The sequence below is a fragment of the Podarcis erhardii genome (assembly GCF_964252035.2).
Source record: "Podarcis erhardii genome assembly, chromosome: 12".
Lineage (NCBI taxonomy): Eukaryota > Metazoa > Chordata > Lepidosauria > Squamata > Lacertidae > Podarcis > Podarcis erhardii.
This window is the reverse complement of record NC_138513.1, coordinates 38,982,463-39,008,908: the sequence shown is the minus strand read 5'-3', so window position 1 is coordinate 39,008,908 and position 26,446 is coordinate 38,982,463. Positions and strand designations below refer to the sequence as shown.

At 45.2% G+C, this 26,446-nt stretch overlaps 1 protein-coding gene across 6 annotated transcripts in view; it reads left to right on the top strand.

The window, feature by feature from the left end:
- CPNE4 (copine 4) overlaps positions 1-26,446 on the top strand; it is a 278,514-nt gene that overhangs the window by 218,979 nt on the left and 33,089 nt on the right. For all 6 annotated transcript variants that reach the window (XM_081882139.1, XM_081882138.1, XM_081882135.1 and 3 more), the window contains one exon: positions 21,487-21,585. In XM_081882139.1, coding sequence (XP_081738265.1) covers positions 21,487-21,585 — 99 coding nt within the window. The remainder of the gene's footprint in view (positions 1-21,486; positions 21,586-26,446) is intronic.

Sequence of the window (26,446 nt, the reverse complement as noted above, 5' to 3'; positions counted from 1 at the left end):
GGGTCCTTCCGCAGCCACCTGAGGCTCCTTCGTCTTATCTCTCTTTGCCCCACCCTCTTCATTTCTCTGTATGTTCTGGGAGACCGGGGGGGATTCCCTGGATTCTTCAGCAGCCTGCTTCATCTCTGCTGGCCACCCTCCTCTCCTGCCTCTGAGTCTGGACTGCTCTCTGCCACAGCCTCTTCCTGCTCACTAAAGCCTGTTGCTTCTTCAGCTTCTGACACCTTCTCCTCCCAGTCTGCCCCCTCTCCTCCCTCTGACCACTCCCCATTGTCCCACCACCAATCCCCTGGCTCTGAGCCTTCTTCCTCTGGGGGTTCCCCAGCTGGTGCCTCCCACCACTCCCCTTTCCTTTTCTTTTTGCAATCACCTGTAGGATCTTGGGGGGCAACATAAATTATTTGCTCGGGATGCTGGATGAGCCCCTTGACTTGGAGGTTAGCCAACCCTTACCGAAAGGACGCCCGAGCTCTCTCTTCAGTTTTTTCTCACCTGTTGTGGAAAAGCCAGGGCCCTGCAACTAGTGATGGAGGAGGCAAACTTAACCTAATTTGCACCTTCCTGTATGGTTCTAAGCCTCCACAAGTAGGGGTGGGGACGACACTCTCCCCACTGCAAAAGTTGCAGCTGAACTCGTGATCCGAACTGCCTCATGTCCCCTATGTCATGGGCAGTGGTTACTATAATTCCCCATATATATTGCAAAGGACTCGTTGGTTTAATTACTAGTATAGATTTGTGTCAATTAATCTGCCTCAGAGACACTTTGAAGATCAAAAGACAGTGTAAGCGGCGTCTATTAGCTGGTCTAATAACTTGGATTTCTCAGGAGATGTGCTATCAGGGAAATAAAATAACGGCACCGCTCTTTGGGTCTCCACGGACTCTTCTGTTTTAGAGACATGGCAGGCTGAGGGTGAAGGGTGGCAGTGAATAGCTTCTGTCCACAATGGGATGAGGGCGTTCCAAGCCTCACTCTCTCTGCTTGGCTGGCTTCTGGCAGGCGAGCGTGTTCTTTCAGCCTGACAGGTGCTTTTTCTCCAGATCACTGCCACAGCCCCACTGTGTTTTCGGAAACAGAGCACTTACAGCCTCTTGACACACTGATGAGTCTGCAGACCTGGGCAGAAGATGCAGCAAGTAAACAAACGAATGATGCTGGACGTCTCGAGCCCCTGAGGCTGTGAGCCTTTTCAGAGACAGTGGGGGTTCCAGAGGTTGTTTCTGCACCTGATCCTGGTTGGGTGGGCAAAGGAGAAAGAAACTGATTCTCACTCCCCACCTGTCAGGGGACTGCCATCAAGAGGGGGGAGGGAGGTAGGGACGTACAGAGAGCCTCCCCCTTTGATCATCAGTAACACTTCGTCAGAGACGGGTGTCAGCGAAGCCTCAGGGGAAACGTAAGAAGAAAGGAGGCAGAGGCTCACAGACTTATCTGCGAGCCCCAACACTGATCCCAGGGAGACGAATAGGGACGCAGAGATGCAACTTCCATTGCCTAGTTTTGGCAGGGCTGTCAAGCGTAAGAAAAAAAGGTGGAGACTGGGCGTGTCGAGGTTCTTATGCTGGGGGGGGGGGGACAACACAGGAAAAGCCCACTCTCGGAATCTGCTTGCGACTGAGGGAGTCATGAACTTTGGATGTCAGCACTGTACATAGTTTGCACCAAATAAAACCTGTAAAAAGGCAGGTCGGAGTCCTGGCTGTTTACTCGTGAGCAACCATACTCATCCCTTACACCACACCACCCCAGGAAATAAAGGGGCACGATGGCATTGTCAGGATGGTATTTTAGGAAGATGTACATAGTGATTTCTATCTTATGAGCTAGTTCTCTTTTTCTTTTTTTAGAAGGTGGTTATATAAAACAGAATAAGTGCTATACATGGAAAGATTACCCTCTTCAGATACAGGAGGCTCCCCATGTCACAAGTATGCCTTCCAGGTCATGGAGTGAACAGACACCACACTGTGGCCCCTCTTCAGATCACAAGCTAACCCCTAATCAGATTGCCTGAAGTGGGCTATTATTTGCAGAAGAAAGGGAGAGTTCTTGGGAAAACATATTATTTGGAGAGGGGTGGAGGGAGCTTCCTAAGTACAGTGGTACCTCGGGTTAAGTACTTAATTCATTCCAGAGGTCCGTTCTTAACCTGAAACTGTTCTTAACCTGAAGCACCACTTTAGCTAATGGGGCCTCCCACTGCTGCTGCGCCGCCGGAGCACGATTTCTGTTCTCATCCTGAAGCAAAGTTCTTAACCCGAGGTACTGTTTCTGGGTTAGCGGAGTCTGTAACCTGAAGCGTATGTAACCTGAAGCGTATGTAACCCGAGGTACCACTGTAGCTGTAAGTATCCAGATATATTTATTTAAGCATGTGAGATGGGTCCATTAGAATTTCATACAGGGATAGCTATAGTGATGCCCTGATATGATGATCATTTTGTTTTTATTGTTTTTATTTTATTTTGTTTGTTGTACTGAATGTTTTAATTATCCCTTGTTTTGTGTTTATCCTTGAGTCTGCCTCTTATTGACCATGTTTCACATACATAGCATTTTTGGTGTCTTTTGGATATATTTACTTTTTGCAGGGCCTTTGGCCACAAGCAGTACAAGTTTAAGCTAAGACTTAAGAACGTCTACTCCAATGTTCAATTTGTAGGGCAGTTTCTGTTCTTTGCTTATTCTGAGGGTGGAAAAAGAATGCCCACCAATAGTTCACATCCATCATTATTAGTAATGAAAGATCGATATCAGAGAGCTGAATGCATTTATTACTTTGAAATTAACAGAGCTTGTGATCTACGGAAGCTCCTTGATAGGACATTATTCATATCCCCTCTTTTGATGTCCTGAAAGCCAAAAGATTGTGTCTTTCTGGTGCCTAAAGTCTTTGTGCTCATTGCCATTTCCTGGTTTAGATATCAGTGATACCATCTTTAAACAGAAATGATAAAATTAGTTTCTGCTAAAAAGCATTTGTGTGTGTGTGCAAATCTTTCTTTTCTGTCTCTCACTTATAAAACAAAGCTGAAAGAAAAGCCTGTATTCCGTTTTCTCTCAATTTGAACTTGCAAAGGACATTTGCAATTCAAAGTGTGTAGGGGTGACAGTTTGGTTCAGAGCCTAGATTCTCTTAAATTACCCAGGCCTGAAGACTATTGGAAAACTGGCATCTTTAAAGACAAATGATCATAATATTACATTGGCAATAATGGCTGTATACTCCAAACTGACTCATTGAATCCCTGGTGTGAGTGAGCAGAGATAGCTCAGAACTAGGAATGGATAGGCTGATCTATTTCTGACCTGTGTCGGTTTTGTGTGCACTCAGTCATAAGTCCGTTCCATCCCATTTTTGCATTCATCTGTGATTTTTAAAAGAATCCACACCAAAAAAAAACCATATTTACGTATGAATTTAATTTTGGCGAGAAAATACAATCAAAATCCACAAACATGAATTTCTAATCTTGTTTTCTCTAAAAGTCTGCATTTCTAGATGTGTTTTATCCTAATATGTGGATTTTATACAAGATTTGTATTTATTTTTTTGAGCTGAAATCTACATTGCAATACTCTGATATGAATGAATGGTAACTGCATTCCGACCTGCACATTAGTTTGAGAAGTGCAAACCAGGAGGCTTCAGAACTAGCAGAGAACTAACAAGCTACACAGAACCATGTGGGGTCTACAGCCTGCTGGGACTTGATTGTGCACAGGAAGCCAACTTTGTTCCCTCTCCAAAATCATCCGCTGCACACTTAACTTTTTCAAAATCTCACTTTCTGTCACTCAAACATGATCTGTACTATATCCAAGAAATCTGGCTCTAAGGGTCAAACTATTTTGTTGTGTTGGCACCCATCAGTCTCAAGAGACAATGGAGTGCACCTCTGGAGGGTAAAGGCAAACCGCTGGAGAATCATAGCGCCTGCTGTGGTTGCAGAGACTGCTAACTCATAACTGCTGCCTCCCATGTGAATTGACCTTTCTGGGGCACAAGCCTTGGCAGTGTTGTATGGAGGTCCTGGTCTGCCCAGAGACAAGACCCCCAAGCTTGACCTTGCTGGTGTAGACCAAATACCGTATTTTTTGCTCCATAAGGCGCACCGGACCATAGGACGCACCTAGTTTTTAGAGGGGGAATTTTTTTTAAAAAAATCTGTCAGCTTCTCCCAGAGCTGCTGGGGCTGCCGGGGGAAGCCCGGGTTCCCCCCCCCCAAGTCCCAAAGAGCAAAGAAGCCAAGAGAGCGAGCGGGATGGATCCTGCTGGCTGTCTTGGCTTCCTCTTTAGCCGCGTGCAACCTCTCCAGCCAGGAGAGGCTGTGTGGGGCTAAAGAAGCCATAGCCGCGTGCAGCCTCTCCCTGCCGGATGGGCTGTGCGCGGCTATCCCTGAAGCCTTCGGAGCGGAGCACAAGTTCCCGCTGCGCTCCGCAGGCTTCGGGTTCCTTTTGCTGAAGCCAAGAGAGTCTTGCTCTCCTGGTTTCAGCAAAAGGAACCTGAAGCCTTCGGAGCGCAGTGGGAACTCACGCTGTGCTCTGAAGGCTTCAGGCGGCTATCCCTGAAGCCTGGAGAGCGAGAGAGGTCGGTGCACACCAACCCCTCTTGCTTTCAAGGCTTCAGCGAAAGCAACGCAAAGCCTCCGGAGTGCAGAGGGAGCGCTCCCTCTGTGCTTCGGAGGCTTCGAGTTGCTATCGCTGAAGCCAAGGAGCCTGCATTTGCTCCATAGGATGCACACACATTTCCCCTTAATTTTTGGAGGGGGAAAAGTGTGTCCTATAGAGCGAAAAATACGGTACATTTGGCGCTAGCTTGGCTACAGTAGTTGCTAGAAGGAAATGTACAAGGCACCATTCAACTGTCTTAGGCACTCCAGATTTGTAGAAGGTTTATTCCTTAGCCTTTTCTTCTCCCAAAGATGTCCCACAAGGCAGTGGTTATGGATGGTTCCTCAGAGTTTACTCCCAAGGCCTTTCTCGTGAATGAGTATAGCTGCCTGGTAGCTGAGGTTTAGAATCAGAGTTTTCCTTCTCCTAGATGGGCTACCTTCCCAGGTGAACGAGCCCCATCTGCCCCTCACTTCCCTCTACAGCACATGCAGAAACTGCCTTCTTGACTGTTGGACCCAATATTGGGTCCAGCTATATAACTGGATCAAACCATATAATACTAGAAAGACACAATTGCATTTCATGTATACTGTATTTTAAAAGAAATAGCACCAATGGCAGCTTCCCTTCTTTAATGAGCTGTGGGTGGGTGAGGGGGAGAATTTTCACCATGATCTTGGCACTAGGAGGAAGGATTTAAACCCCTCCCTGCACACTTGCTTGTTCCTTTTTTTAAAAAAGAAGAAATTCCATGTGTCTTGTACTGTCTAGTTACTTTACCCCTCAGTTGTATGGCTTTCCCACAAGTATTAAGAGCTTTCTGACTTAATAGAATCATATCATATCCAAAGTTAATGAAGGGAGCAGAAAAATCAAGAACGCCCCTGCTGTTTCTAAAAATGGAGTTGGAATCTTGATGAGATGTTGACATCATAACCATTCTCAGCTGAGGTCAATCTCTTGTCCGGGGGGGGGGGGGGCGGACCTGGCTTTAATTTGCCAGGTGTATAATCTTTCTTGTAGGAGAGCCACTTGTGTGTAACTCGCGCTGTAATTTAGGTTTATGGCAAACGTTTTGAAATATTCTCCTTTCGTATTGTGCCCTGTTTTCTTCTTCCTTCTCACAATGGATAGCAGTGCCATTGGGTCTTAAAATATTTATTGCGGGGGGGGGGGAGCAGCCAAGATGCCCATGCAAAACAGCCATATAAATGGAGATGCCCTGATCTGCTGCCATGATGAGAAAGCTTGTGGTTGCCCCAAAGTCTGTCCCTTCTACTCCCAAGCAATTGTAAGAACTTAACTCTCCACCTGCAACGCCACCATTTTAGAGGCAGGAAGGAAGATCGCACATGGTGTGAGTAAACATCTGGGAGCTTTCCTTCTCCCAAATAAAATAACCAAGAAGATCAAGAGGAGGGGTGAGCAGGACATAAGAAAAAGAATGGGGTGCAGGAAAATAAGATGGTGGCAGTGGGTGGGTAGGGAGGATCAGGAGGAGAAAAGGCAGGGTTTACTGGAGATGGTTCCCAATTGCATCTTCTACTGCATAGCTGTCAACTTACAGATTTGAAAATAAGGGACTAGCAGCCTTGAAAATAAGGGACCAGCAGCCAAAATAAGGGACCTGCAGCCTCACCTGTTCCAGGCACTCCAGTCTTCCTGTCCTCCTGCAGTCTGGCCAAACTCATGCTGGTTGCTTCGAGAACACTGTTCAACCAACTTTGTAACCAGAGGTTCAACTGAATAGAATCTGAATCACACGCACCACAAGGCCTATGCAGCCTCAACTTAAGGTGGCTCCCCGGCCTGGCTTTGCACTGCAAGCACGTGCAACAAAATGGCGTCCAGCATTCAAAACCCCCCTCAGCTTGCATTAACTAGCCACACACAAGGCATGCAAGCTCCACCCCCCAGTCGTTCTTAGACTTCTTATTGGGTGAGCAACACAGCCAAGCAGCACAGTTGGAGCCTCCCTCCTCCCTGGCCGGCAGGGAGGGAGGGAGAGGAGCTGCTTCCTTTGAAATTTAAGGGACATCATTTAAGGGACATCCATCAGTAAGGGACAGCAGCGGGACATGGTGCTGGAATAAGGGACTGTCCCTTCAAATAAGGGACACTTGACAGCTATGTTCTACTGGAAAGTTAAATGAATACCTTTTATTGCTTAGAGACATTTCAGTGGAATCGTATCTAGTCTTCTGGTTCATTGATACTCCCACTGTTAGTTTATATGTCAGTTAAGGGATGTTCACAACATGTATTACTTAAGTGCATCGCGTTGCTTGTTACCATTGTAGAAACTCAGAAGAGTGCATATTCCAGGTGCAAAATGTTGGCCTCGGGAGCCTGCTTTAACCAAGCCTTTAATTTCAGACCTGCAATTATTATGAGAGTAATTGGTCCTATTTGGGCAACCTAGGTACCTGGTAAGGTATTCAAGACTAGCAGTTAAATATCTAAATTGGATGACCTATTTCCTCCTGCTGTAATTAAATTGTAAAATTTAGACAGAGGCGATTGAAAGCCCTGGTGCTACATTTTCTCTATTTAGGCCATCTCCGCCTCTCTTTATTTTTTTACCTCTTTCAAAATGTGTTTAAACCAATTCATTCCAAGCAGGCCTTTATAAAACAGTGGTGCTATATCATGCCCCTTTCCCTCAAATCCCGTGGTTTGTCTATCACCTAAAGAAACTTTTCCTTTCCTGGCTGGGACTGTTGGAAGATCCAGTCCAAAATTTTCAGAGATGCCAGTTTAGCTATAGCACATTCTAGACATAAACAATATTTTGCCCCATTCTGCAGACTACAGTCTGACACATTATCAGTAGCTGAACAGCATTATTCTGATAAGCAATCATATCAACATAATGGTTTTAACATTTTTACAGAGATATCCCAGGCAGTCAAATCTATCGCTTCAAATCCCAGCAGGACTTAATATTTTCTGCGGGCTGAATTAACAAAAGAGCAATGAAGGGCCTCGAGACATACAAAATTGTCCATTTAAACATTACTGCCATTAAGCATTCTCGATTTGCCATGTTTTTAAAAAGGCTTTTTAATCCACCTGAATAACCAGGTCTTCTACAGAGAAAAAGGGAGACTAGGTGAGATTTCACAGTAGGATCATGAACAGGATGACTGTCTTCCATTTTGCTATAATTTTCAGCCAGGCAATATCAAATTACTATTTTTGAAATTCACCATATGGTGGCTTGTCATATGATGTTTTATAATCTAGTACACTTATTTTCTTGGTTCAAAATACATGTGTGCTGAATTAACAGGGAAAGGATAATAAGTGTATCTCTCTTTTTTCCATTTTAAAATATTTTTTATTAAATTTTCTAAATTACATTTCAAAGTATTCATTTAAGCAACCTTAAATCAATGACTTGCATTCTTCTCCTTCCATGGTTCATTTTGCATACCATACATCCCTACATATTTTACGTGAACTAAACCATTCAATATTCCATTGTTACATCCGTCAAAACTTATTTACACTGTTGAATTTATCTTAATGCTACCACTGTTTTTAAATAAACACAATTTTCACCTAAATATTCAGTAAACATTTTCCAGTCTTCTTTAAACATGCATTCTTCTTGTTCTCTTATTCTATAAGTTAATTCTGCAAGCTGCACATATTCCATCAGTTTAAGTTGCCATTCTTTTTTGGTTGGGACCTCACTCGCTTTCCATTTTTGAGCTAACAAAAGACGGGCCTCGGTAGTAGCATGTATAAATAGCCTTTTTTGACACCTGGGAATTTCCCTCAACGAAAAAGACTCTGGGTTGTTGTTGTTTTTTTAAATATACTTTAAAACATTTTTTTCCAATTCATTATATATCATATCCCAATACAGTGGTACCTCGGGTTAAGTACTTAATTCGTTCTGGAGGTCTGTTCTTAACCTGAAACTGTTCTTCACCCGAAGCACCACTTTAGCTAATGGGGCCTCCTGCTGCTGCTGTGCCACCGGAGCACAATTTCTGTTCTCATCCTGAAGCAAAGTTCTTAACCCGAGGTACTATTTCTGGGTTAGCGGAGTCTGTAACCTGAAGCGTATGTAACCTGAAGCGTATGTAACCCAAGGTACCACTGTACTCTTTTATCCTTTTACAATTCTACCACTTATGGTAAAACGTACCCTCATAAGTGTAACAGCCATGGAGGAAATGTCTACATCCAGTGGCCTTCAGCTCACATTATCAGGCCTTGGCTTAGTCTATGTTGGACTGCATCTGGGGTCTCATTCAGGTACAGGCTTCTGAGCATCAGAAGGAACAGAAGCAATATATGTGTCAGAGACTGGTTGGGGTCAAGCACTTTTCAGGCAGATGAGGGCCAGGATGGCCAGTGAAATAAACGTCATAGCGAGGCTTTAAAAAATGTTCTTTGGGAATTTCGATACGAATTCCACACATACACACACATACCACCAGAGAATGTACGTATTTAACTCTTTTTTATCTTCTGTTCTTCGTAATACAGTCCCTTGGATGGAAATTGAAACCGGACTCCAGCCAAACTTGATTTCTTAGCACACAGAACTTCTCAGTCCTGGTCCTTTCCTGCTCTTTTGCTTTTACTAGTCCTAGTGCAGTGTGGAGCACTGGCCTGGTTGTCTTGGAAATCAGGGTGTGCTCTTGGGGCTTCTCAGGAAATGTGGGGCAGGAGGAAGGAAGGAGGTATGGCCAAATCAGCTTCTCTTGTGGGGGACAGAGAGAGGAACTGGAGTGGTTCCAATAAGCAGTGGCCCTCCTAGCTGGGATTTGTGCTCAGGCAGGTCATAGGAGCCTAGGAAGCTGCCCTACACCAAGTCATTGGTTCATCTAGCGAAGCATTCTCTATACCAGCTGGCAGAAGCTCTGCAGGGTATCAGACAGGAATCCTTCTCAGCCCCACCTGGAGATCTCAGGGATTGAACCTGGGACCTTTTGTATGTGAGGCAGATACTCTCCCACTAAAAGGTAAAGGGCTCCATGATGGTTAAGTCCAGTCAAAGGCGACTATGAGGTTGCGGCGCTCATCTCGCTTTCAGGCCGAGGCAGCCAGCGTTTGTCCACAGACAGCTTTCTGGGTCATGTGGCCAGCCTGACTAAACCACTTCTGGCACAACGGAAACCAGAGCACACAGAAATGCCATTTCCCTTCCCACCATAGCAATACCTATTTATCTACTTGCACTGGCGTGCTTTCAAACTGCTAGGTTGGCAGGAGCTGGGACAGAGCAACGGGAGCTCACCCCATCATGGGGATTCGAACCGCCAACCTTCTGATCAGCAAGCCCAAGAGGCTCAGTGGTTTAGACCACAGCGCCACCCGTGCCCTCCACCTAACACCAGCTTTTCCACTAACACCAGGCCTGGCTGCAAACCATGCAGTCCACTAACAGTGGGCCTGATAGCAAATTGGATTGATGACCGCCTTGTATATCATCACACCTCCAGTACACAACGGTGGAAATAAAGCTCATGAACAACGGCTTGTGCCTAATACTCAACATGACTAAACCCTCCACGTTTTCTTTAGATGTGTGCTTGATGTGTTAATTGTAAACCAATCCATTTTCTGCCTTTTTGAAACCCATTTCTGACTAGGCCACTGTGATCCTATTCTGTCTCAGACCTCTGAGCTGGTTTCCCTCCCAGCATTCTATTAACCTCCCCATCCCTTGGTTCTGTTGACTATTACCATTTATCTTCCACAAGTCTCTTATCAACCCCTCTGTCGAAATCACCTTCTCCGCCAAATTTCTGTTATCTGCTCTGACAGTTAATATCTGGGGGAAGTTGCCAGGAAGAGTTAAATTAAAATCTCTGGCTGCTCAGACCTTTTAGAAAAAAAGATTATGTACCAATTAAATGATAGGAACGGCTCTGCTTCTGGGAAGTCTGGGAACCAAGACGGAACGGAGAATAGCTGGAAGCCAGCATGGTCTGTTTGCTGGTGCCCTCGAGGCAGGGCTTGGGGGCCCACTCATCAGAAACAGCAGGTGCGCCCCCAAATGCGTAGAATCATAGAATTGTACAGTTGGAAGCGACCTCAAGGCTCATCTAGTGCAACCCCCTACAATGCAGGAATTCTGTCCATATCTGTCCCCTGGATGGGCTCAAACCACCAACCTTTGGGCTAGCTGCCAGATGCACTGTCCTATCGCACCGCCTGAATATACTTGTCAGATGCTGGTGTGATGGCCTGGGAATCCGATTCAGAGGCTGAACCTGAGGAATCCCAGCCTGCACAGGAGTCCCCGCCTCCAAGGCCGGCTGAGCTGGGGCAGTGGCTTGAACCTGAAGGGCCCTCACCTGTGCCGGATCCTCAGGAGCAAACACCAGCTGAATGCGCTCTGGTTCCGGAGGTGATTGAGGACCCATTGCCTGCAGGTGCTCCTCTCCCAGCCCTGTCAGGGGAAGGTGAGGTTGCCTCTGGGTCCAGTAACCCTCCAGCCTCTCCGGAGCTACAGAGGCTCAGGGCAGAGAGGCGGAGGGAACTAAGTTTTCGCAGGAGGAGTGTTCGCCTCCAGGCCAGGAGGGACGAGTCACCTGTGGGCCAGGACCGCCTTTGCCTCAGAGGAGATAAAGGCCAGTCAGCCCAGTCCCAGGTTGCGGGAGCAGCATCAACAATGTTAACCTGTTCCTGCCAGCACCCTGTCCTGCTCTTCCAGAGTTCCTGACCATGCCCGGCTCCTTGCCTTGGACCCCGCTTCACCCTTGATGGACAGCCTCCATACCCTCAACCTAGGACCAGACTCAGACCACGCCGCACGGTAACCTCCCCCCGGGACCAGCACAGCTGGTGTGGTTGCTCGGGAGTAAACAGGCAAGACTCCGACCTGTCTTTTCCAGGCTTTATTCTTGGTGAAAACTATTTACAGTGAAGAGCATCCTAAGTTCAAGTCTGGCTCAGTCGCTAGCAGAATCTGGGAGTGGTTGGTCTTTGTACCTCCCCCAGCATAAAAGTTGCATCACCCCCAGCCTTTTCCTTCCCTCCCTGTGCCAAAGCTTACTGCACAGAATGGGCGCTGGCAGGGGTGTACTTCCTGCCCCTCCGGTTTGCTCAGGCTCAGTGTTGAGGCTCTCCCTAGCATCCCCTGGTCCCTTCACCTCTTCTCCACCGGAAGAGGGGCTTTCCTCCTCGCCGGAGGAGGAACTGCTTCGCAAGATTTTCGGAGGCTCCCTATAACACAACTGCCCTTCCATTTCTTGTCTCTGAGTTGATGGCAGTTCCCTGACAATACTAAACCTTGTTATTTTCTGCAAGCAATCGCTAGAAATTTGGAGGAGTGTATAAATAGGTGCATGATTTGACATCACTTTGGGGACTGACATGAGATTCATAATTGAAATATTACTTGCCATTTTGGCTGCAGGGCAAAGGACCTGCAGCTGCTTCAGAAGTGTTGTACCGTCATTTGTGATTGTTTGCCATCTTGGACCATTTTATCAATGGCTTACTGTATCTGATTCTTGGGGGCAAGGAGGGCTTATAAGAATATTAAGTACAGATTCTCACTTCCCAGGCTTGCATCCCAGGGAGGTCATTTCAGTGCTGCTAATTCAGCAGTTTGACTTCACCGCTCGAAGTACACTCCCTTGTTTCTCAAGACAGAGGGATGCCAGCAACTATATGATGTATGTTGTTTTTGTGATGTTCAATTATGGTTAGTACATGGGACGCGGGTGGCGCTGTGGGTTAAACCACAGAGCCTAGGGCTTGCCAATCAGAAGGTCGGTGGTTTGAATCCCCGCAACGGGGTGAGCTCCCGTTGCTCGGCTCCAGCTCCTGCCAACCTAGCAGTTCGAAAGCATGTCAAAGTGCAAGTAGATAAATAGGTACCGCTCCAACAGGAAGGTAAACGGCGTTTCCGTGCACTGCTCTGGTTCGCCAGAAGTAGCTTAGTCATGCTGGCCACATGACCCAGAAGCTGTACGCCAGCTCCCTCGACCAATAAAGCGAGATGAGCGCCGCAACCCCAGAGTCGGTTATGACTGGACCTAATGGTCAGGGGTCCCTTTACCTTTACCTATTATGGTTAGTGTTGTTTATTGTTTGTAAGCCGCTTTCCAATTCACATGAATGAAAAGCAGCTTAGAAATCTAATAAATCAAAACCAGGTGAACTCTGTTGCTGGTACATGGTTTTCCATGTGGCAGAGGCCTTTCCCTGCACTGGAATCCTTTATCAGTTCATTCCTAGATGAAGCTTCTGATCCTTTCATGATCTCCACCTCGATCTTAATGTCTGCATCACTACTCTAGACCAAGGATGTGACAAGTTCCCTCTTTGGGGTTGGTGTCTGGGTCACCAGGTGGCTAGTGCATGAAAAAGAGAGATAGAAAACATTCAAGGGGGATGTGGTATCTGAGTTATCATATATATACAGGAGGTAGCCTTTGCTGAAGAGACGAGAACAAACAAAGAAATTAAAGAGAGAATAATTATTGTTAAAAAACAAAACAAAAAACTTGCCGAGACATTTTGGCAGCCTTACCAGTTGAGAGAGAATCTGAAAACAGTGTTTGCAAAAGTGGCAATCATACATATGTTGCTTTTGTTGTGTTGTAGAAACAGTGGCTTATATTGCAGGAAGCTATACAACAAAACATTGATTCACAGGACCAGATTCTCACTTGATGTAATTAGAACTATGCTGTGTTATTTGGCACCAGCAGGCCATTGAAAAAAAAATGTTGCTGGTATTCCCCGTTCTTTAAAAGGCTCTTGTCTTCTGTCTATTCAGGTATTACACACCGTGTGTGTGTGTGTGAGAGAGAGAGAGAGAGAGAGAGAGATGCTACCATTCATAGAACTTTTGTTGTTGGTTTGCATTAGGAGCAGGGAGGTCTAGAAAAGTGTTGGTAACAAAACTTTAGAGACAGTTCCCCTTTTCAAGCATAATGCATAGTTTTGGGCAGTGTTGATGGTGTGCAGTGTCCCAGACTTCAGCTCTTGTAGCAGATTCAACAGCATCTTTCCCACTTTTCCCCTAGCAGCCTCCAACCCACAAATCACTAAGAATGAAGCAGTTGACTCAGAGGTTCACTAAGCGTTGGTAATGTGGCAGGATGGCTTCAGCCACAGTTGGAAGAGCATGGAAGCATCTCATTCTGAGGAGTACAAAGTATTCAGAACATTGCAGATGCTGTTTGCACCTCTGTAAAGATGGGACATGGGTGGTGCTGTGGGTTAAACCACAGAGCCTAGGACTTGCCGATCAGAAGGTTGGCGATTCGAATCCCTGCAACAGGATGAGCTCCTGTTGCTGGGTCCCTGCTCCTGCCAACCTAGCAGTTCAAAAGCACATCAAAGTGCAAGTAGATAAATAGGTACCACTCTGGCGGGAAGGTAAACAGCGTTTCCGTGCGCTGCTCTGGTTCGCCAGAAGCGGCTTAGTCATGCTGGCCACATGACCCGGAAGCTGTATGTCGGCTCCCTCGGCCAGTAAAGCAAGATGAGTGCCACAACCCCAGAGTCTGTCACGACTGGACCTAATGGTCAGGGGTCCCTTTACCTTTACCTTTAAAGATGGAGGACATTTCACTGTCTGAAAGGCCTACTTCTTAACTGTAGACTGTAAGAGGTCCAGCCTTTCAATTTTCCTATCTACCAACCTTCAAAGAAGCAGCCAACAGCCATTTGATGTGGAACATTTTCATGTCAGAAACAGCTGATCAAAAGTGAATGAGTATTCTAGGGTAGGGAGTAAACCCTCATGCTAATTCATACATATTGTGCAAATTTCTCCTAACGTACTCATTTTTATATGCAGTTTTGACTACACATTTTTGCAAACTATTTCCTGTAACATAATTCATTTTTATATGTTATTTTCATTAACACCTTCATGTGTGCACACACTTCCCTTGACCTATGCTATTTTGTAAACAGGGATTGGAAAACTATGTCGCAAAATTCAGATAGGTTCAAATTTTGAAGGAAAGTTGTGCACAGATTTGGTAGATTCAGCTTTTAATGTGTACTGAACGTCCTTTATCTATCTAACTTGAATATACAACAATACACAAACCAAAACACAGCCGTCCTTTCAAATTCTCCTAATTTTGCAATGCATTTCATCAGACAATCGGTACAAAAATGCATGTACAGTGGTGCCTCGCAAGACGAAAAGAATCCGTTCCGCGAATCTCTTCGTCTTGCGGTTTTTTCGTCTTGCAAAGCAAGCCCATTAGCGGCTTAGCGGATTAGCGCTATTAGTGGCTTAGCGGATCAGCTGATAAGCGGCTTAGCGGATCAGCTGATAAGCGGCTTAGCAGCTTAGAAAAAGGGGGGGGAGGGAAAAAAACCCGTGAAGCAAGCCCATAGGAAATTCATTTTGCGAAGCACCTCCAAAATGGAAAACCCTTTCGTCTAGCGGGTTTTCCGTCTTGCGAGGCATTCGTCTTGCGGGGCACCACTGTACTAGGGTACAGTACACCAGTGTGTCTATATGTGAGAATAACATACAAAAATGCATTTTATTTCTGCTTCAGTTGGTGGAATTGCCACTACTGCAGGTGCTACAAAATGCATTTGTAAGAACTCAGTCGTTCAGTGTGACAACACCAACACTTTGGGAAATAATTCCCTGCCTATTAAGATCAAGCTTTGCATTCTTTTCGGCACCTGCCAAAAACATTATTGTTTAGGCAAGCCTAGAATTATTGTCTTAGTATATTAACTCCTTATATGTTTTAATGTTTTTTTAAAAAAACAAAAACAAAAAATCCTGGTTTTATGGTTCTTTTTCTAAACTACTTTGAAGTTTTCTTTACAATCAAGCAGTGTATAATTTTTTGATAAACAAATAATATTAGGAAAGAATGTTTGTATTAGGCAAAAATCGCATACAAAAATGAGAAACCAGCATATCATGAGAAATCAGCACTAAAATACTGATGGACTTTTCAAGAAAGGAATTTGCAAATGGATGTGGAAATGTTGGGAAGTGAACTTTAGATCGGAAAAGTGACAAACTTACAGGAAACCAACAGATTTGCTTATCCCTAACAGCGTATTTGGTTCTGTAAACTAGTACGCGAATTCACATCAGTTGCTGTTTTGTTTAGCAGCCCACTGTATGTAGTATACTGACCTGGGGTGGCAATGAATGTTTATAGCCAGTTGTAAATCTTTTGCATAATAGGCAATTATAATAGGCCAGCTAACAAGCACCCTTACCCTCACCCTGATTATAGCTGTGCAAACAACACTGAGAGAATAATGGCTTCTTTTGTCCCAGAGCTCAGTGGTACTAAGAACTAGGTTGCTTCCCTAAAGCTAAAGTTAGAAGCCCACAGGAATGAAATAAACAACCAGCTTGATCTATGTTAACCTTGACCTTGTTAGATGCAATTTGACTTTTAATGATCTCCAATTAAAATTCAAACCTCAAATAATCCAAAACAGTCCTTTCTTCTTCGCCTTCGCCTTCTGCTTAACAACTTTCTGGCATTATAACGAACTTCAGATAATGAATGGATCATTAGTGCAATCAGGTTTCTTTGTTCTTTTTCTTTAATCAGCAACTGGCAATTGTGAATGTTTATTTTTTAGGGAGGGGGAAGAACAGGAGGGGCTGCGCATTGCCAATGGTAGCTTTTATTTGTTCTCTATTTATGTTATTTTATGCTATGAGTCCTGTGGCTCCTGTAGCCAAACCCAAAATGTACCATTGCTTATGTATTTAAAACCAAAACAGCACCACAAAGACATAAGGGGGGTATTGCCTGGCTTGGGGAAATCATAAAAAGGTAGAAAGGTAAGGACCCCTGGACAGTTAAGTCACCAAAGGTGACTCTGGGGTTGCGGCGCTCATCTCGCTTTCAGGCCAAGGGAGCCGGCGTACAGCTTCTGGGTCATGTGGCCAGGCTGACTAAACCGCTTCTGGCGCAATGGAACACCGTGATGGAAACCAGAGCGCACGGAAACGCCGTTTACCGTCCCGCCACAGCGGTTCCTATTTATCTACTTGGACTTTGATGTGCTTTTGAACTGCTAGGTTTTCAGGAGCTGGGAAAGAGCAACAGGAGCTCACCCCATCATGGGGATTCGAACCGCCGACCTTCTGATTGGCAAGCTCAAGAAGCTCAGTGGTTTAGTTCAGTATCACATGTGTCCCAGTTATAAGATTTGCAGAAGTACAAAAAATATGGAAGGGGCAGCAGCTAAAGGATAAGTGAGGAATGAGCATGCTCAGTGGCCACAGAATCCTGACTGTTGGGGGAAATGAGGGGGCAGGATTGCCAACTTGGTCCCGCGACCATGGGTGCCCGGGGCCATGTGTGCCATACAGTGTGCATGGCTCTGGCACTGAAATTTGTGGGTGCCCAGCCCTTTCATGCTCGGGCACCCAGGTCCCCAGGGAGTTGGCACCTATGTGGGAGAGGGATGGTGAAATTGGTTTTTTCACTCTTTAACAGCAGCCCTACACAGCATTTTATTGTAGGAATAAAGGACATGTGATTAGACGCTATGCAACCTGGTATCCCTCACAACCTGCTTCAATAAAGAGCAGAGGACAGTTGTATGATGTGCAAATAGTGCCCTAGCACAGCTGGCAAACAGTTTTTCTGGAAGTTAACAGAGCAGTAAACCACTTGATTTATCGTCTCCTCCAGGTGAGATTGGCTCTGCTGCCTTAAACACATGTGAAAAAAGACAAGATTGATGCTCCATAAAAGTAGCAGGGAAGAGTCATAGTTTTGGAGCTATGCAAAAGGTCCCAGCATCAGTTCCTGGCGTCTTCAGGTAGGGCTGGGAAACGCTCTTTTCTGAAACCCTGGAGATCTGCTGTTAGTCAGTGCAGATAGCAATGTTACATGCAGCCCAGTCTTCAAGCGGCAAGAGAGGTCAGTGGTGCCAGCACACTGGTTTCCTGAGAACAGGGGTGGGGGGACTGGATCTGAGCAACAGACCAGCTGGTTAACTGCCCCCTGCCTCCCTCCAGAGGCCAAGTTTGACAGGTGGGCTGCCTGCCCACCAGTCTGTCTCCTGAAGCCACAAGGATCCTGCAGGGATATGTAAAGCCCATATACTTCAGTGGAACCTGTGCCCAAACAGATGTGCACAGAATTGCACCCTTAGCTACTCTTTCAACATCATGGAGCAAGTTCCTCTTACATTATCCTGATGGCATGGGAGCTACTGCATCACAAACCAGCTTTGGGTGGTGTTTTAAGGGTTGGTATTGCTGTTGGAGAGAGTATGAGGCTCGTCGCTCATGTCCCAGGGCTGCTCGCAATTATCCTGATGGCGCTAACAAGAGAAGGACTACCATGGGAGAATGGCTCCCATGCCAGCAGCATATCATCTTGATATCACAATCTTGATTGTGAGTGAGTGTGTAATACATCTATCTATCTATCTATCTATCTATCTATCTATCTCTCTCTCTCTCTCTCTCTCTCTCTCTATCTATCTATCTATCTAATCTATCTATATCTATCTATCTATCTATCTATCATCTATCTATCTATCTCTATCCAGCTATCTATGAATGAAGATCCCTGGGAAAATTAAAACTAACTGAGTTTGTGTCTTTAGCGGGTAGCACTGTGAGTTAAACCACAGAGCCTAGGACTTGCTGATCAGAAGGTTGGCGGTTCGAATCCCCGCAACGGGGTGAGTTCCTGTTGCTCAGTCCCTGCTCCTGCCAACCTAGCAGTTCGAAAGCACCTCAAAGTGCAAGTAGATAAATAGGTACCGCTCCGGCGGGAAGGCAAACGGCATTTCCGTGCGCTGCTCTGGTTCACCAGAAGTGGCTTAGTCATGCTGGCCACGTGACCCGGAAGCTGTACGCCAGCTCCCTCAGCCAATAAAGCGAGATGAGCGCCGCAATCCCAGAGTCGTCCGCAACTGGACCTAATGGTCAGGGTCCCTTTACCTTTACCTTTAAGCTCCCCTCTCTTCCTCCAAGGAGAACAGGTTTAATTCTGCATCCTTTCAAAGAGGCAAAATCAAACAAGTCTGGAAATAGAGGAGGGGTAGCCAACATGGTAGCTTCCAGCTGCTGTTGGACTCCAACTCTTATCAGTCCTGCCCAGCATGGCCAAAGGTCAGGGATGATTTGAGTTGAAGTCCAACAACATCTGGCCAGTACCACAATGGAAAATACTCCACATTTCACCAAAGCAAAATACAATATATAACTGTTATATAACTGTTGTCAGTATTGTCTATTAGAGACAAACCATTTGACCACCCATGGAAGTGGACAGAGTATTTTGAGAACTCTGGGGGCTGGGAACAGATTTTTCTGGGGGTGATCTTCTTTTTAAATGAGAGGCGTAGGAAGGATTTGTTTTTTTCTTTGCTCAAGGTGGGGCAACCTTGCCAATTCAGGCAATAGTATGACTGGTCTCAGCAGCTGGGCCACATTCCAGATACAGAAAACTCCTGGGAGCCACAGTTCATCGTTATGTAGCAGCAGTCGTAGGGAGATTCCTCAAGAGTGCCTTTGGGAATGATGTTACATCACAGTGTAGTGTCATTCCAATCAGCCTTCTGCCCCAGAAATGCAGCTGAGCCGCCGGCTGAAATGACGGAAAAGCCTTTTATTTTTATTGTTTTTGTTTTGATAAAAGAAAGAAGAAGAAACCCTTCTCTGCCTTGTATGTAAAGGTAAAAACCCCACCCAAATGATATAATCAGTGATATAATAGATCTTTAAATGTATGGGGCGAGTGAGGCACCTTAAGACTCAATACGATTATTTTCCCCTTCAGTTGTTTTTAATCCAAAGCAGCTGGGGTTTCTGTGCCCCCCCCCATAGTAGCGCTAGATATAGGGACTTTATATCCAATTGGAGAACAACAAGCAGAAAAGGGGTTAAATCGTTTCTCCTTGCCCGCAATTTTCTTGTCCAGGTGTGTTCTTTTTCCTGTTAGCACTGGCAATGTGAAAATGAAACCTTATCAAATGGGGGAGGGGGGCCAAAATTCACAGCAATCTCTCTTTTTAACTGTATACCTCTAAACATACAAACCTGGGCACAGAGGGGCACATCACTCCTATCTCTGTCAGACTTGTCAGCAAGCTTGTCGGTTTTCAAGAGAAAGATGTAGTTCCTGCACCGGATTCAAGCATATTCCGTCCCTTTGGGATATAAAGGTCAAAGCAGAAGCTGTAGATTTATGTGGTGAAAAATGACAGACTACTTCAGTCGTGTTCTTTTCCCCACTCCCTCTTGAGTCTTAAAAGGCACCAGAATATTTTGCTCAGCAGCTCCCCTGCCCCCCACAAAGGAGTGCTTCTTAGATCACAGTTGTACTCTGTATCCCACCAAATATTAAAATGTTGGTCTTCAGCAGCCAAAAGGTACTGTGCATAGGAATTAATTAATAGATCACAGTTTGTTGTATTTATATTTATCTTTGCATTTAACCGGATGAAATCCTTGCCAATTTTTCTATCCAAATCAACCCATCTGCTTGGATCTCCCCTCCCAACCTGCTACTCTCCCCAGGGAAAGAAGGAGTGGGGAAGTGGCAGCATTTGTTAGGGAAAAAACCCAAAATGTCAGGCAGAAGCAACATAACACAGAGACAGTGCCAGATTTATACACACAGTTTTATGCACAGCTTAGGACCTCAGATGTATGGGGGGGGGGGCCTAAATACTTTTTAAAAACAGTTTTCAAGTATTGCATAATCACTTCAAAAATGAAGGAAACGGGATGCAGCCTAAGACAGACATTATCTTTTTAGAGACCCTGTTTTTAAATGTGGGGCTAGCCCAAAGGGCAATCAGAACATAGCATAATTACAGTGGTGCCCCGCAAGACGAACGCCTCGCAAGACGGAAAACCCGCTAGACGAAAGGGTTTTCCGTTTTGGAGGCGCTTCGCTAAACAAATTTCTCTATGGGGTTGCTTCGCAAGACAAAAAAATCTTGCGAGTTCCCACGGTTTTTTTTCGCTCCCCCCCCTTTCCTAAGCTGCTAAGCCGCTTAACAGCTGATCGCTAAAAGCCGCTAGACTGCTAATAGCGCTAATCCGCTAAGCTGTCAATGGGCTTGCTTCGCAAGACGAAAAAACCGCTAGACGAAGAGAATCGCGGAACGGATTCTTTTCGTCTTGAGAGGCACCACTGTGTTTACAGCAATGTTTGTGAACTGGAAAAAAAATACAATAGCAAATACTGCTGTTATTCACATGCACAATTTCTGTTCCTGACCTCGGATTAACATGTGTTATTGTGGCAATTTCCATTCCCAGTTCCATTCCTGACAAAATTATCCAACAGCCCTATGACACAGGAAGCCAACTATGGCTTAGCAACACGATTTGAACGTGTGGGCTCCAAGAGAGGAGCGTACTGGAACTTTGGTCTTCCATTGTCCTTTTTCTTGTGGTGTACAAACTTTGGCTCCGCCTTGTGTTTAGTGAGGAGAGAGCTTAACCATGAGTAAAAAGGACCAGGCAGGACCAAAGCCATTGTAATATCTCTGGGAGCCCACACATTCACATAGGTATTACAAAGCTATAGTTTGGCTTACCATGTCACACAAACTGGGTACAATGGGTCCTCAGGTTAAGTACTTAATTCGTTCCGGAGGTCCATACTTAACCTGAAACTGTTCTTAACCTGAAGCACCGCTTTAGCTAATGGGGCCTCCTGCTGCTGCTGCGCCGCCGGAGCACGATTTCTGTTCTCATCCTGAAGCAAAGTTCTTAACCTGAAGCACTGCTCCTGGGTTAGCGGAGTCTGTAACCTGAAGCGTCTGTAACCTGAAGCGTGTGTAACCTGAGGTACTACTGTATATGGATTGTTTTGGATAAAATCAGCTCCAAAAATCTTTTTCAAGGAAAGAGAAGGATTATTTCTCTCTCTCTCTCTCTCTTTTTCTTTCAGTGCATAGTTTGGGATTGGGATTCCAATGGAAAGCATGACTTCATTGGAGAATTCAGTTCAACATTCAAGGAGATGCGAGGAGCCCTGGAAGGGAGACAGGTAGGCTCAGGTGAATGTGTGCCATTTAAAAGCAACAGCGGAATTAAAAGATTAACCTTTTCAATCCATAGCCAGCAGAGTTTAATGTGTGGGCTGCTTTGCCAAACATGCAGTCCCTTTTATTGCAGTGATATGAGCATTCAAGCCATCTTTTCACTAGGGTGAATTCCAGATGGTTGGTTGTCTGATTTCTTTGCACAAAGCTTGCAGGGAAGTTAGATTATATTAGCTGTTTATTGAGCATTCAATCTGATTTGCTTGCAGGAATGTTATATGACACTGTGTCAAACAAGTGCTACTCACACTTTTCTGTGCATTTCCTCATCACTTTTTCTTATCGCATAAGGTCTGAAATAAGCTTTAATTGTACTGCCTGAATTTGCTAGTATATTATTGATTCCCACCAGAAAATAGTGACAGTCTGGAAGCACCTTAGGTGCTTAAGACAATTTCATAAAAGTAATGTGGACAAAAGGGGAAGAAATGGAGGTAGTGAGAGATTTTACTTTCTTGGGCTCCATGATCACTGCAGATGGTGACAGCAGTCACGAAATTAAAAGACGCCTGCTTCGTGGGAGAAAAGCAATGACAAACCTAGACAGCATCTTAAAAAGCAGAGACATCACCTTGCCAACAAAGGTCCGTATAGTTAAAGCTATGGTTTTCCCAGTAGTGATGTATGGAAGTGAGAGCTGGACCATAAAGAAGACTGATTGCCGAAGAATTGATGCTTTTGAATTCTGGTGCTGGAGGAGACTCTTGAGAGTCCCATGGACTGCAAGAAGGTCAAACCTATCCATTCTTAAGAAAATCAGCCCTGAGTGCTCACTGGAAGGACAGATCCAATACTTTGGCCACCTCATGAAAAGAGAAGACTCCTTGGAAAAGACCCTGATGTTGGGAAAGATTGAGGGCACAAGGAGAAGGGGACGACAGAGGACGTAATAGTTGGACAGTGTTCTCGAAGCTACCAACATAAGTTTGACCAAACTGCGGGAGGCAGTGGAAGACAGGAGTGCCTGGCGTGCTCTGGTCCATGGGGTCACGAAGAGTCGGACACAACTAAACGACTAAACAACAACAATGTGGACAAAAAGCAATTAGAATGCACACTAAAAACTCTAGACTTCTATTTTATTAGACTGTGAAATGAGCTAATTGTTTACAGGAGGACTAGTCTTCTTACAAAACCATGTAAACCATTTTGTTTGTAGTAGGGCTGGAAATAACACTAAGGCAGCAAGGCCTGTCTGCAGCCAGGGTAGCTGAGAACATATATGGGGTCCAGAGCAAATCTGATACTCAAACTGCCCCGGGGCTAGATGCAAGGAGCCAATTTAACACCAAACCTTTACATGAAAGAGCCAGCTATATGGCAAATATGTGACAGGGCTCATGCAGAACACTTGTGTGGATAAGCGCTTTATCCAGTGGTGGCTGGTGGCCATTGAGACTGGTATGGCAGAAGGCAAGAGAGGCCAACAGGAAGTGGAGTCATAGCCAATGACAGACAGAGCTGGTTTATTCTAGGTTTGCTCCCAGCCTCCCTGCTCAGTTTCAAGGGACAACACGGAGGCTAAAGAGGAGGAAGCTGACAGGAATTCCCCCCCCCCCCGGACTGATTGTTCAGTTGGGTTGGGGGGCTAGCTGAGGCTGGTGACCGTGTCTCATTCTTCCCAATTCTCATTCTTCCTCCTCAGGCTTTAACCATGCCCACCTGTCATCACATTTCAGACCTAGAGGACATCTTAACAAGTAGTCATATGTTGTTTATTTCAGACGGTTTCTTCTATAGAAAATAATACAGTTGTTCTCACCACCTCCGCCTTACAGATTGCTTTTTTGCCTCCTGCATCTGTGCTGTGTTAAAATGTCACCGGTGGTTTCAGTGGGAACCAGAGCTGAGCTAGACTTTAATTGGAATTTCTGAGAAAACTTCTTATTCCTCCCTGGGTAGATGACCTCCCACTTTATCAGGTCAACTTATTAGCAACCTTTAGATCTAGAAAGCTGGCAGTTTGCTTCTGGGAAGGATATTAAGACTTCCGATCCAGCATGCCATTGCACATTCTTTTGTTTCTCTGCAGTAGTGTCACTGATGCTTCATGGGTGAATGAAGTGCTTCTCCCCTCCATCACACTTGTTATGTACTGAAGTTCTCACCCTGGGCCAGCAGGGAGATACTGTAGATAGTTATGCAAATGAAGAATCGAAAGTGACGTTCAGTGATTGGATAGTTTGTATGCAAATGAAGGATCGAAAGTGACGTTCAGTGATTGGCTAGTTACAGAAAATGGTTACTGTTGCATTCTAGTGGAGCTCTATATAAGCAGGCTGACTGAGCTCCTCAGTTCAGTTCTGTTCCACCTTACAAATAAAGAGCTGCTTTGGAAGAATCGCTGTGTCGTCTGATATGTTCGCCCACAACTTAACACCACTCATTCTGGTTTTCCCCCTACTCCCCTAGAATGAAAACATTTTGGAGGGGTCTAATGCTCATTCTGACTCTTTAGGCCACTAAGTTGAGTTGAGACTCACCATTGAGTCTTGCCATGACCTAAGGTGGGCTGCATTAGCAGCACAACACACCAGGCAGATAGTATACCATAACATGTTCAGGAATGGGTCCCAAAATGCATGCTTGGCTTGAAGGTTGGTTCCAGGACCAAACTGGCTGAAGACTACTGATAAAGGCCAGGTGAGCTAATTGAGATAATATTTCTACTCATTCTCTACTGCCTAAATCAGCCTTTCTCAACCTTGGGTCCCAAGATGTTGTTGAACCACAACTCCCACCATCCCTAGCTAGGAAGGCCAGAGCTCAGGGATGATGGGAGTTGTAGTCCAACAACATCTGGAGACCCAAGGTTGAGAAACACTGGCCTAAATTAACCACACTGAAGGGAGCTTCTGAGCAGATGTGTTTCCTTGCTGCTCTTTAGTTTACTCACATCGGTACGTTTTATGCACCCTCATAGGTTTCTCTGTTGCCCCCCCCCGCCCCCGAAGATCATAGTCAGCCAAAAGAATCTTCTGAACTCAACAGCTTAGCCAGTTTTCCAAGACTTGCATCTTCCAACACCTGGTTGCTTCTTTGAAGCTTTCATTCATAATACCTGCTCTATGCAATAGAACAGGCATCCCCAAACCCAGCCCTCCAGCCATTTTGGGACTACAACTCCCACCATCCCTAGCAAACAGGACCAGTGGTCAGGGATGATGGGAGTTGTAGTCCCAAAACAGCTGGATGGCTGAGTTTGGGGGTGCCTGCAACAGAAGAACAATACAATAAGAAGAAAGCAAGGCTTTTCTTTCAGCTGGAACTTGCTGGAACTCAGTTCCGGCCCCTCTCAGATGGGCACCAATGTCATTATAAGAGAACAGGGGAGGCTTTCATGCTGAGTTCTGGCACCTGTTTCTCTAGAAAAATAGGACAGGAAGTAAGTAACACTTTTTATTAAGTAGGGTGTAGAAACCTTCCTCTGCTTTCATAAGCTTCTGCTGTGTTAGATGAAACAAATTGACTTCTGAAGTAAAAGCTTCAATAAAGACGGCATAAGCAACTCTGTGACAAAACCACTTCTCGGAATCAGCTCTATCTACACAAATTTGGATGAAAGATGCTAGATGAAGCTGAGCGTTGGAACATTCAGGACAGATAAAAGAAAGCGCTTCACACAGCGCAACTCTGGAACTGGATCCCACAGAGGACAGTAACATCCAACATCCAACAACGGGTGGCTTTAAAAGAGGATTAGACATCATAATAATAATAATAATAATTTATTTATACTCCACCCATCTGGCTGAGTACCCCCAGCCACTCTGGGCGGCTCCCAATTGAGTGTTAAAAATAATACAGCATTAAATATTAAAAACTTCCCTAAACAGGGCTGCCTTCAGATGTCTTTTAAAGATAAGATAGCTGCTTATTTCCTTCACATCTGACGGGTGCCACTACCGAGAAGGCCCTCTGTCTGGTTCCCTGTAACCTAACTTCTCGGAGCAAGGGAACTGCCAGAAGGCCCTCGGCGCTGGATCTCAGTGTCCGGGCTGAACGATGGGGGTGGAGACGCTCCTTCAGGTATACAGGACCGAGGCCGTTTAGGGCTTTAAAGGTCAGCACCAACACTTTGAATTGTGCTCGGAAACATACTGGGAGCCAATGCAGATCTCTCAGGACCGGTGTTATGTGGTCCTGGAGGCCACTTCTAGTCACCAGTCTTGTCTAGCACACTGTGGGCAGGGTGCTAGACTAGATGGGTCATGGGCCTGATTAGGAGGCTCTCATTGCATTATTTTGTTGTTGAAAATGAGAAACGACAATCATTTCTGAGGAGTGTGTAATGCTGGAATCATTTGTTGTTTCGGTCATTTTTTATTAAGAAATCTGAACTTCTTCACCTTTCTGTTTGGCGACTTCCTTCAGTTCCACCCACCCACACAAAACCCTATGGCACACATGTCAGTACATCATGCACATAATTGGATTATAAGTTTTGATAAAGGCAGCCGAAGGTGCCAAGGAAATTCCTCTGCTCAGCTCAAGGGAGCCAGAGGGGTTTAAAAATAGCCTTTAAAAGAAGGTGCACCTGGACAGTTAGCAGTGGGAATATTATATAAGTGAAAATCTGTTTCTGTGACAGGAAAAAAACAAGTAAATGGTTTTTGAGAAAACCTCTAACATTTGCAATCTCCATGGAAATTTCCAGAAGGTGAGGATGTTATTTAACTATTATAGTTTATAATTATTAGTATGTTAAAGTCTAATCGTACGAACAGTGTCTAATCTCTGGAAGTTCAAAAACAAGTTGTGAAGGAACATTTGAGGCAGGCTTCCTCAACCTCGGCCCTCCAGATG